Source organism: Ammodytes marinus (genome assembly GCF_949987685.1).
Source record: "Ammodytes marinus genome assembly, contig: scaffold_194, whole genome shotgun sequence".
Lineage (NCBI taxonomy): Eukaryota > Metazoa > Chordata > Actinopteri > Uranoscopiformes > Ammodytidae > Ammodytes > Ammodytes marinus.
Genome location: NW_027648323.1, coordinates 12501 through 25000, shown reverse-complemented (window position 1 = coordinate 25000; position 12500 = coordinate 12501). Strand labels below are relative to the sequence as shown.

Here is a 12500-nt window from a genome sequence, read left to right as displayed (position 1 = left end):
AACAGCATGACAAGCTACCTCTGTGTTCCCCATCCTTTCCTTTCCTGTGTTCTGCATGTCACTCCCCTCTCCCCCCCATGGGCCTCGGCCAGCAGCGGACCCGGGTTTGATTCCAGCCCGCGGTCGTTCTCTGCATGTCACTCCCCTCTCTGCCCCATTTCACCTCTGTCTCTACACTATCAATAAAGCATAAAAATGCCCAAAGAAACCAGACCAACATTTAATTTTGTGACTTTCTTCAAAAATTCACAATTTACATTGCGGCCATGTTGGAAGATGTTTCATGACACTCAGACCAACACTGTTCTTTAGCCCCTTACCGTTAAAGCTGGGGTATGTGATCTCTGATTGGTCAAAGTTAACATGAGCTGTACACTTTGACCAATCAGAGCGAGGCTCCGATTCTCTGTTCTTATTGGCTGTTGGGACTGTCCATTCACTTTGGCACGACTTTGTTGGTGTAGAGCAGTGCTTCTTTTTAAAGTGCTAGCAAGCGCAATGTGTGCTTGTGTATGGTCATATCCACGATGTGTGCTTGTGTATGGTCATATCCGTGCAAAAGGCCGCGATTTGCTGTGAATAAATGTACACATGTCTCTCCAAGTGTCTCTGTAGGCTATTTAAAAAGAAATCAAGTAAGTAGACTAATAATAACATTAATTAATTATTAGTTATCGCATCACAGAAGACCTATTGGCCTATAATAATTTAAAAAAAAACACCTTAACTATGTTTACAGTTTAAAAATGTTTTGAATGAAATGCAAACCTCAGTGAATCATTTGCTCTTGTTTCTCTGTCCTGAGATTCACACAGACTGAGCAGTCTTGTTTAAATGTTACAAATTGAGCTAAGAAACTGAACTTTGAATGTTTTTGCTGCAGAAGTTATCTCAGCTAATTTTTGTTATCTACTTTGATAATAAGGTGATTGTATGCAGAATGCTCGTGACAGAAACTCATACAGTGGTTTTGTACAGATAAATAAATGAATATTAGCAGGTTCTCAATAGTATTTCAATTTAGGGGGGGCGCAAACAAATTTCTGTCCCCTAGGGGGGGCATGACAGAAAATAATTGAGAACCACTGGGTTAGTGAGACTACTATGCTAATATTATGCAGTGTTAAAATAATTCAAATTGGCTCCATAATTACATATTAATGAAAAAACAGTTGTAGTCCAATAATATTCTGCATTTTCTAATGTACTTTAGCTTCTATGAAAATGTCGAAATATTTTCCTTTGACACCCCGTACCTGTATCTGAATATAATCTGAGGAAAGTCTGAGTACAAGTAGAGCTGACTTTAAACTGCTGCATTTTAATCAAACCAACATATTATTAAAATATTTATACAAGTGAATCTATAACTTAAATAAATTAAACTTTCAGACCAATGAAGGTAAATACTGGAAACGGCTCAAAGTGTTTAAATCCTCTGAGCAATATAAACGTCTGTCTGGTTTTATTACGACTTAAAGCAATTGTTTGTTTTTTGCTTTCCTTATGTTGATATTGAAATGAACCAACAATATTAATGAAATGTCCAGAGATGCTTTGCAGTGATTTTTAATGACAAAGGAATCAGACAAATTACATGAAAGTTGTCTTCATTCAGTTGCAGATTTGAACATTTATGACTTGTATGCTTTTATATGAAGGAAACTGAGAAGTTAAGATACTTTGCTGCAGTGATTCAGATTAAGATTATAATATTTTAAATGCAAAATATATTAAAGAAAAGCAAACCCTGCATTAACATCATGTAGATGAAGATGTTTGTGTGTTACATAGTGAAAAGCATATGCCCACTGAAGGTGTTGTGGTGATTGGTACTGTCCCACACTGTTGCGCTAGGCCACAGACGCACAAACACGACATCTCCAGCCTCCAGGAGCAGAGAGACGCCGTTAGAAGCAGACGATCCATTGGACTGGGTCTCCTGTGTGATGAAGATGTGCTCTGAGTTCTTCACCAACCCAGCAGCATTATAACCTCCTTGTCCAAAGACGTGCCACTCAAAGTGATAGGCTCCTCTCAGCGGCGCAGTGAAGGCACCTGTGGAACGTTTTTTTTTTTCATTTTAAAGCAAGACACTGCAGGTGAATAAGGTAAACAATTAAATGTGTAGATATTACCATGAAACCTTGTAAAATAGAACCTTGAAATAATTTGCATATTTGCAAAAATCAAATCAATTATTTCGTAAATTTGCATCTCTTTTTAAAACCCAAAATCTAGATGTTGGATGAAGCCAGAGTTAAAATCTATAATTTTTTTCAAGTTTTTACAGAACAGATTTTGGATACAGACTTTTTCATTTTATAAATCATAAAAATAATAGATACAGCTCCTAAAAAATGCTTTTTCAGCACGTTTGTAAGAAGAAAATGTCTCATAAATCAGACAGTGAACAACATATGAACAAATCCTTCTGTAATAACCTTCAGAATAGTGCTAAGAATGATTATGGAAAGTTTGGTTCATGTAAGTGCTTTAGAAGTTGAGATTTTTGTTTCAGGGTATTGAAAAAACTAATGTTGAAATAATGGCTGTTAATAATATGGTTGTATAGGAGAAATAATGTAATGGAGGCTAAAAAGACACACATCTCAAAGTTAACCATTGCTTGAAATTGAATTATGGATTTGCCAAAACTGAAATGTCTAGTTCAGGTACCTGTGACTGGGCTGTAGGCGTTTCCAATGTTGGTGGCGACGTGTTTGTAGACCAGAGGAGTGTGTTGGTTAAAGGGTCCAAAGGTTTGACTGCCAGAAGCCACCAGAGAGGCAGAGAAAGCCACCTGTTTACCTGAGAGAGAGAGAAATATATTCAGCTGTTCATCGTCTATCCATCAATCAACATTTATTTATAAAGCCCTTCACAGCAACCAGCAGGTCCAAACTGCTTTACATCAAGGAAACAATCAAATGTAACATACAGTAAAAAGAGAAAAGCTTACACATCAGCAGGAGGAAAATGTCCCAGTGCTACTGTGTATTAAAAGTCTTTCTAAATAAATATGTTTTCAGGTTAGATTTAAACTGGGCTGTGTCTGTGATGGTGTTAATGTCAGGGGGTGACATGTTCCATAGTCTCGGGCAGCAGCTGTTAAAGTGTGATCACCCCAAAGTTTGAACCTCGACCGTGGGACTTTAAAAGAAGCTGCTTGGATGACCACAGTGACCTGCTGTCACTTTATCAAGATTTTTTTAGTAATGAAAATATATTTTGGTTAAAATAGTTTGAACATGTTTTTGTTAGAGGAAGAGATGTGATTAATCCACAAACCTTGCAGCTGTTTCTTCAGCTCATCAACCTCAGTCTGCTGATTCACTGCTTGTTCTGGAATAAAACAACACAGATTGTGTTGATGAACATTTATTTATGAAGCGCTTTACAGCAACCAGCAGTGAGAGAGAGAAAGGGAGAGAGAGGGAGGGGGAAGAGAGAGAGAGGGAGCAGATTAAGGCAGGGCCATTGGGAGGCCTCGCTCATGATGTCATCCTTTAGAATCCTCTGACATCACTCTCTCATCAGCTGTTCACAGCAACAACACTGAGTTATAAAATACACAATATGTAAACAAGAGAAAACTAGAAAATGTGTGAAAATGTAAAGGTCTAGTCATGCAATCAGCATCAGTTGTGTGTAACATCTGTGCCTGTCTATCTGTCTATTTGTCAGTTGAGTGGATAGATAGATAGATAGATAGATAGATAGATAGATAGATAGATAGATAGATAGATAGATAGATAGATAGATAGATAGATAGATAGATAGATAGATAGATAGATAGATAGATAGATAGATAGATAGATAGATAGATAGATAGATAGATAGATAGATAGATAGATAGATAGATAGATAGATAGATAGATGTTAAAGTGTGTGTGTGTGTGTGTGTGTGTGTGTGTGTGTGTGTGTGTGTGTGTGTGTGAAAAAAAAAAATAAAAAGGGAGAGAGATAAAAAGGTGAGAGCAGCATAAAGCAAAGCACAAATGTTTTCTTGACCTCTGCCTTTTTCCTTTCCTCAGCTGTTATAATGCTGCCTTCACGCACGGCGGTGGAGACGAAGACCAAAACAACACACAGCGGGACTTGACGGTCCGGTGATAAGGAAACAGTAGCCTACACTAAGGTTTAACAAGAAACTTTATAAAGACAGACTTAAAATAACGCTCTCTGCCCGTACAAAAAGCACTGACTTGGATAACTTGATGGAGCGATCGATGTGCAAAAATCATTGTTACATGTGTCTGATGACGGGCCGTTATATTAATAATAAACAGCGCGCTGCACATTAGAACAGCGTGTACATTAACGGCTTGGTAATTGTTTAGAAGACTGAAGGCTGAAGGGCTCCTAAAGCGTTTACATTTTGCTTGATTTTCTTTCTCACTGTTATTTTAATAGTCTGCCCTACAATTTATATAAGACTGTCCACCGCGACCCATTACGTCCAAGCGTAACATACATTTAAAAACAATTGCAAAGGGATTCTCGTTCGTCTGAGTTGGAAGTGGAATATTTGCTGCAAATTTGTCCGGATGAAAATGTTCAAAAACAATCGTTCAGCCTACAAGTAGCTTATGCTCCAAATCCCAAACGTGCACAGTGACGTAGGGAAGGAGCATCTGTACTCAGGACCAGGGGCCTCATTTATAAAGGTGTGCGTAGAATCCATCCTAAAACATTGCGTCCGCACAAAACCAATAATGTGCTATTATTATATATGTGCAAAAAAAGGGATTTATAAAACTGTGCGGTGCACAGTCGCACGCAATCTTCCCTTTATAAATACCCACCTGCGGTGAATTGTGCGCGGACGATCTCCGCCCTGTGTCCTCCCACTTCACCTCCCAGTTTCATCCCACAATCTACCATACATGGCGAATGCTGAATAGCTGCTGAATATGGTGACGCTCTTAATAACCCCGGCCTTTTGACTGACATGAGGAGAAAAGGGAGGCAACCGGCCGCAAAGAAAGCAACTGGAAAGGAAGAAAGCCCGCGCCATGCGTCGCTGTAACCAGTGTTGGGCAAGTTACTTCAAAAGCGTAATGCGGTATTTATTACTTATTACTGGCATTTCAAAGTAATTAGTTACATTACAATATTACTGTCTTTGAATTGTAAGGCATTACACTACTTTTACATTACTTTTGCATTACTTTCACCAAAATAACAGGAAATATGGATTTGGTGTTCTCAATAGATCTTCTTGTGTTCAATGCAGCTCATTACACAGCAGGAGGTGACATGGTATGGCATAATGACTGAGCTAGGCTTAAGGCTAACACAAGTAGGCCTATGCTATATAATATAATGGTCACATTTATGGCTCATGGTGCAATACATTTTATAATAGAAATACTGTATCTTTAGGTATTTATTTAGCCTATATTAATATCAATAGAGCTAGAGCCTGCTACTGTGGATTGAAAAGTAAATTGAGCCTCAAAGATTTGTTTATTGCGTTCTGGCGACTTAAAAGCACAAACAAGTTGTTCACATCATCATCAACTTTTGCCTTTTTTAGTTGTTCCAAAGAATCTGCCTTATCATCGTGCCATCTAATCTAAATGATAACAGACCATTATGTTTGTTTATCGTCTCTCTTGCGTGACATTTTATAATAACAATAGTAGCCTAAATATAATAAAACATAATAGGCTGGCCTGATGTGAAACTTCTCTATAATATAGGCTACTTACTCAGGCTCGCCAACATAAAACAGACGCGCACATAGCCGCGGGAACATATTCTCAACAGGGGGTGCTGAAAAAAAAGCTCAGCCTGCACTTGTCTCGCAACTCGCTACATTGATAAATACAAACTTCACCAATGTAAAAGTGTTACATGCAGCGGTGATGTTTTTAATATAAGACTGGGGGTTTCCACTACAAATAGGTCGTAAAAAGTTGGGTCGTCTTATACGTGGGGTCTAATATTCGGCGTCCAGTAAGGGAATGCCCGTTACCAGAGCGATCATTCAGCTTAAGGGTCTGTGTCCACCTTGTTTCTTTTCTTTTTTTTCAGGTGGAACACTGGTTGTGCGCTCTGAAGCAGCTGGGACGTGCGTTTTTGCGCTGGGAGAGAGAACGTGGTGAGACTATATATAAAAAGGCACGGGAAATCGCCAAAGAGCTCAACACCCCCAGCATGGAATTCAAAGCCTCCACTCATTATGTTGGGAGTCGACGTGTGTGTCAGAGGCAGGAATCGACAAAGCGATCAACTCTTACTGTGGCTTTTTTGCTGCAGCACTTTTAGTGCTGAGGAGAGCTTGCCAACTGCGCTGTCCTTTACGCACCATCACTGCCGCCGTTATGTTAAGATTTCATAATTTGCATCAAAGCAAACCCTTTAGGCGCCGGGTTTTATTTAAAAAAATACTAGATTTTGACACTTAAATTTCAGAAGGCTCTGGATTGAAAGTGGTTTGAGATAGAGACAAAGTGTAAATGAGACAAATATTGAGAATGACCTAAAGTTTATCTGGGGATTACATTTTCCCATCTAATTAGCATATTATGACGTCATATGGTGGCGGCCATGTTGTATTATGTAATTTCCATGAAATACCTGATATTTTGAAAGAGAGTTGATGTCCACTTTGTTGTAAGCCAACAGTTGTAAACTAGAACTAGAACTACACCACAAAACTCATATAAACAGTAGGCGTTTATGTTTTTTTTTTACCCACCACCATTTTTATTTCCTTTTTTCTTCTATTCTTCATTATTATAATCATTATCATCATTGTTATCATTATAATATGATAATATTAATATATATATATATATATATATATATATATATATATATATATATATATATATATATATATATATATATATATATAGCTGCACCAAGCTGCCCATGGACGCACCGTGACCGGGGCCGTAGAAAGAGTGAACACCAACTCCCTACTCGTCAACTTTTTGCTTGCCATATCTCTAAATAACTCCTAAATCCAGCAATACCGCTTCAGCATAAATAGTTTAGTGGCACACTATCTCCGATTTCGCACCTAACAACAGCGCGACTCATTTGCAGCTGGACGCGGAGGTGTGTCTCCTCTCTGCTCTGACAGCAGGCAGGGACTCGCTCCGAGGGGCTGCTCCGAGACTGACCGCCTGTCAGTGCTTTTGGTCGGGGAGGGGCTCGCGGCAGCACCCGCTGCTCGTTGAGCAATGAGCACAGTAACTGCAGAGTGAAACGTGCTTTCACGTCAGAGTCTCCAAACACCACAAACGTTTTCAATAACTTGGGCAGTGAGACGGAAGCCAGTAGGCTAGCGCATCTTTGAAATCAATTGTAGCAGCAAATCGAGTTTTCTTCTCCTCTAGCAGTAACATTAGCGTGGGTTTTTTTCTCCTCTGCGAAACTCGCGGTGTTGGCCAATTTGTATAAAAACAACAAACCAGTCAATTTTGGGTTTAAAATGCATTGTAACGCGCGTTACTGAGCTATGTACCGAGTTACACATTACCATTTTTTTTGCTGTAATGCCTTACATTACCGCGTTACAGCAAAACGTAATGCATTACAGTAATGCATTACTTCCTGTAACGCGTTACTCCCAACACTGGCTGTAACTGGCACACACTAAGACACAAACACAAACACACACGCTTATCACATATCATGCTTGGCACAGTCATTACAGTCTTTGTAAAGCAGTTTCGCCCAACATTGTACTGTATGAAATATCACGTATTAGCGAACCTGTAGGACTATATGTAGGCCTATATCAAATGTGTTGTGAGAAGTGAAATAATGCATTAGCCTGTAGTCTATTCCAGAGCATTGTTTCCGTCCCGTGAGATCCACACATTTCCAACAACGTCAGATTATAGTTTAAACTTCCAGAGTAAATTGTTAAGGGAAAAAGATGTATGTAGGGGAGAACGGGGTAATGTGAGACACTTTTTACATTTGCTCCCCTCTAAGCTCTTGTCCAGCTATCTTTAGCTAGCTTCCGGCGCCGCACGAGTGGCTGCCCTTTACAGCAGCTCTTGCTTACTACTGAGCTTTTTTCCAATATAATGTTATTTTTGTTTACTTCTTGTCGCTTTCCTTAATCGGTGCAGTATGGCAGCTAGACACGTCGAGTTTGTCGTGGTCTACCTGTTGTTAATTTCAATTTTCACCTCCGTGTCTGGGGACACAGCGCGCAGCCATGGTACAGTTGTTTACTCAAGGGACCAGCTGTTAGCATTCCGGGACACGGCGGTGCTACTACCCGAGGAGAGACCCGATGTTCCCCGCGAGCTGAGGAGGAAGAAACGGGGAAGCCGTGCGGGGGCGGAACGTCGCGCCAGGAAAAGACGCTACAAACCCGTCCTACCCTCCATCATCATGGGAAACGTGAGGTCTCTCCCTAACAAGATGGACGAGCTAGCGGCGCTGACTCGCCATCAGAGGGATTACCGGGAGTGTAGCCTCTTGGTGTTCACGGAGACTTGGCTAACTGAGCTAACTCCGGACTCGCATGCTGCGCTGGACGGGTTCCACATCATACGAGCGGATAGGACAACGGAGAGCGGTAAGAGGAAGGGAGGAGGACTGGTAGTGTTTATGAACGATAGATGGTGTAACTCTGGGCACATCACTATTAAGGAGCAGACCTGCACTAAGGACATTGAGCTGTCAGCTGTTAGCATGAGGCCACACTATCTGCCAAGGGAATTCTCGCATGTTATCATGGTGGCTGCGTATATCCCCCCCTCTGCTGACGCTGAAGCGGCCTGTGACGTCATCCACTCGGCGACAAGCAGGCTGCTGACACAACACCCCAATGCTCTCCTCCTTCTCTCTGGGGACTTTAATCATGCCCCTCCGTCCTCCACTCTGCCCACATTCACCCAGTATGTCAAATGCCACACCAGAGACAATAAGACACTGGATCTTCTTTATGCCAACACCAAGGAGGCATATTCATCAACACCACTCCCTCCCCTGGGCCGATCTGACCACAACCTGGTGCACCTCCTGCCTGTGTACACCACTCTTGCACAGAAGCAGCCAGCTGTGACCCGCACAGTTAGACGATGGACCGATGGTGCCGAGGAGGCTCTGAAGGACTGTTTCGAAACAACTGTGTGGGAAGTATTCAGTGATGCCCATGGGGAAGACATCGACGGTCTCACCGACTGCATCACGGACTATATTAACTTCTGTGTGGAGAACACCGTACCCACCAGGACTGTGCGGTGCTTCTCAAACGGCAAACCCTGGATTTCTCCAGAGATAAAGGCCCTCCTCAAGGAGAAAAAGAGGGCTTTTAGATCTGGCAACAAAGTGGAGCTGAGGACTGTGCAGAGGGAGCTGAGGATGAAGATCACTCCCGAATCCGCACATACCAACCGTCCACAGTATGTGCGGATTCGGGAGTGTGAGTCAGACCGGGTGTCCTGCAGCACGGGAGCCCCACAAGGAACCGTTCTGGCTCCATTCCTCTTCTCCATATACACATCGGACTTCAACCACAACTCTGCTAACTGCCACCTGCAAAAGTTCTCTGACGACTCTGCAATCGTCGGCCTCATTTCCGCCGATGACGACGGGGAATACAGAGAGCTGAACCAGGACTTTTTAGGATGGTGCCAGCGAAACCGCCTCCAGATAAACTCCAGTAAAACCAAGGAGCTGGTGGTGGACTTCCGCCGGGGTAAACGCCCTCCTCCGGTACCGGTGAGCATCCAGGGACTGGACATTGAGATCGTCAAATCTTATAAGTACCTGGGTGTTCACTTGAACAACAAACTGGACTGGTCCGACCACATACACGCACTATATAAAAAGGGTCAGAGCAGACTCTTTCTGCTGAGGAGACTGAGGTCTTTTGGGGTGCAGGGAGCACTCCTGAAGCAGCGTGCTGGGACGTTCTCTGGATACCGTGGAGGTGGTGGGGGACAGGAGGATGATGACTAAGATCTCGTCCATGTTAAGCCACGCCTCCCACCCAATGCAGGACACTCTGGCAGCGCTGCACAGCTCCTTCAGTCACCGGCTGATTCATCCCCGGTGTCTGAGGGAGAGGTACCGGAAGTCCTTTCTCCCTGCTGCTGTCAGGCTGCACAACACACTGAGCAGTAAACCATGATCACTTCGTCACTTTACTCACTGTGGACACTTTAATTGTACTCGGCTGGTGCAATATAAATACGTTGAAGTACTTTATATGTATATATACTCTTATTCCGTCTGTATATTTAATTGGAAATCTTCTTGCTGTTTTACTACTATTTTACTACTGTTTATTGTATTTATTTATATTACTTTTTTACTATGTGTCTCTATTGTATGCAAGGCTGCTGTATTCCCGCAATTTCCCCACTGAGGGACTAATAAAGGATTATCTTATCTTATCTTATCTTATCTTATGCGCCCTTGCTGACACCCCTTCAACCATCAACCCCCACTTCCAGCCCACATTGTCTTTTGTCTTATTCAAACTAGTCTCCTTGCTACCTCAAATATAATGGATTCATTAAAAGAGGGCATACACTGTCTCACTTTACCCCACAGCATTTGTCTCACTTTACCCCACTGCCACAATTTGAGAAAAAAACTACCTCTCTCAGCTAATCAGGCTAATCTTCAGTTATCATCATCACATGGTTTCATATGTTGGTAGATCATCAACACGTATGATAGAAGTTTTTCTACCTGAATCAATTTGCTTTGGCACAACAATCGACTAAGTTGCTAACAAGAAAATTTACTTTTACATGCAAAAAATTATTTTTTGTGAAAAAAAACATACTGACAACAGCACCATGAGGTCCTCTCTTTCAGGGCCATGGGGAAATGAGAGGGGCTTGAAAACATATATCTCACATGACCAAAAATGTGTTCCATTGCCTAGATACAGGGGGTGTCTCACATTACCCGATGGCTCACATTCCCCCATTCTCCCCTAATAATATGCTAAATTCACTACATGATTTTATCTAACGAAATATACTGTTTAAATGAATAATTTTGGCCTTTACAGGTCAAAACTATTTTGAAAACACTGCCTAAAATATAGACTATTTGCTCTCCCGCTGGCCACACACGGAAACACCTCCCGACGTATATTATTATAGAGTAGCGCTATAAGATTCAATTAAAAGATATAACCTAAACATGTTAAGACCTACTTGATAGGTAATTCAACCTACATCATAACTGCATATCATAGACCACAGTAGCCCATATTCACAACTATAGGTACGCTTTTACATGTTGATTTAATATACGAGTCCCAAGCATTTCACAGTAATATGTGTGTGTTTTTCTGATGACTGAGCTTTATTTCATGGTGTTGCCATTGAGTGTCGCTGATTCCCCGAGTCAGGAAAACCTTGCGGTAGCTCTACTATTTTTTTAGTAATGAAAATATATTCCAGTTGAAAATGTTTGAACAGGTTTTTGTTAGAGGAGATGTGATTAATCCACAAACCTTGCAGCTGTTTCTTCAGCGTCTCAGCCTCAGTCTGCTGATCCTCCAGTTTTGCTGCTTGTTCTGAAAAAAAAGCAGATAAAGTTTGAGAGAGAGAGAGAGAGAGAGAGAGAGAGAATTCAGCTGTCTGTGAACACAACCCTGGCATCATCATTCTCTGTAGTTTATCGTCTATCCATCAATCAACATTTATTTATAAAGCCCTTCACAGCAACCAGCAGGTCCAAACTGCTTTACATCAAGGAAACAATCAAATGTAACATACAGTAAAGTCAGAAAAGTTTACACAACAGCAGGAGGAAAATGTCACAGTGCTACTGTGTATTAAAAGTCTTTCTAAAAGTTGTCAGGTTAGATTTAAACTGGGCTGCGTCTGTGATGGAGTTAATGTCAGGGGGAGACATGTTCCATAGTCTCGGGCAACAACTGTTAAAGTGTGATCACCCCAAAGTTTGTACCTCGACCGTGGGACTTTAAAAGAAGTTGCTTGGATGACCACAGTGACCTGCTGTCACTTTATCAAGATTTTTTTAGTAATGAAAATATATTTTGGTTAAAATTGTTTGAACATGTTTTTGTTAGAGGAGATGTGATTAATCCACAAACCTTGCAGCTGTTTCTTCAGCTCATCAACCTCAGTCTGCTGATTCACTGCTTGTTCTGAAATAAAACAACACAGATAAAGTGAGAGAGAGAAAGAGACAGAGAGACAGACAGAGAGAGAGAGAGACAGAGAGACAGAGAGACAGACGTGATGATTTCCACGCACCTTGCAGCTGATCCTCCTGTTTGTCCAGTTTTGCCGCTTGTTCTGTAAAAACAAAAAGTTTGATTCCACTGCAGCAGCAGTTTGGGGAGTTTTACATATTTAAAAATATTTGCTGAATAAATTGTACTATTTTCTTAGAAAAAATAGCCCAGCTTTAATAGTTGAGCACATTTACAGGTCAAACCTTGTATAAAGCAAGCAGATGTGCCCACTCCCATATACAGTTAATGTTGAAAACTTGAAACTTGTCCCTACATTTGGAACAGACAAACA

The 12500-nt window shown here is 41.3% G+C and overlaps 1 protein-coding gene across 1 annotated transcript in view; it reads right to left on the bottom strand.

The window, feature by feature from the left end:
- Positions 1-12500, bottom strand: part of LOC307270753 (uncharacterized protein) — a gene marked incomplete at its 3' end in the record, with an annotated part of 23844 nt that overhangs the window by 8661 nt on the left and 2683 nt on the right. Inside the window, exons 3-7 of the mRNA XM_080054636.1 lie at positions 12228-12269; positions 11459-11521; positions 3292-3345; positions 2680-2811; positions 1813-2058 (exon numbers count right to left, since the gene is read on the bottom strand). Coding sequence (XP_079910762.1) covers positions 1813-2058; positions 2680-2811; positions 3292-3345; positions 11459-11521; positions 12228-12269 — 537 coding nt within the window. The remainder of the gene's footprint in view (positions 1-1812; positions 2059-2679; positions 2812-3291; positions 3346-11458; positions 11522-12227; positions 12270-12500) is intronic.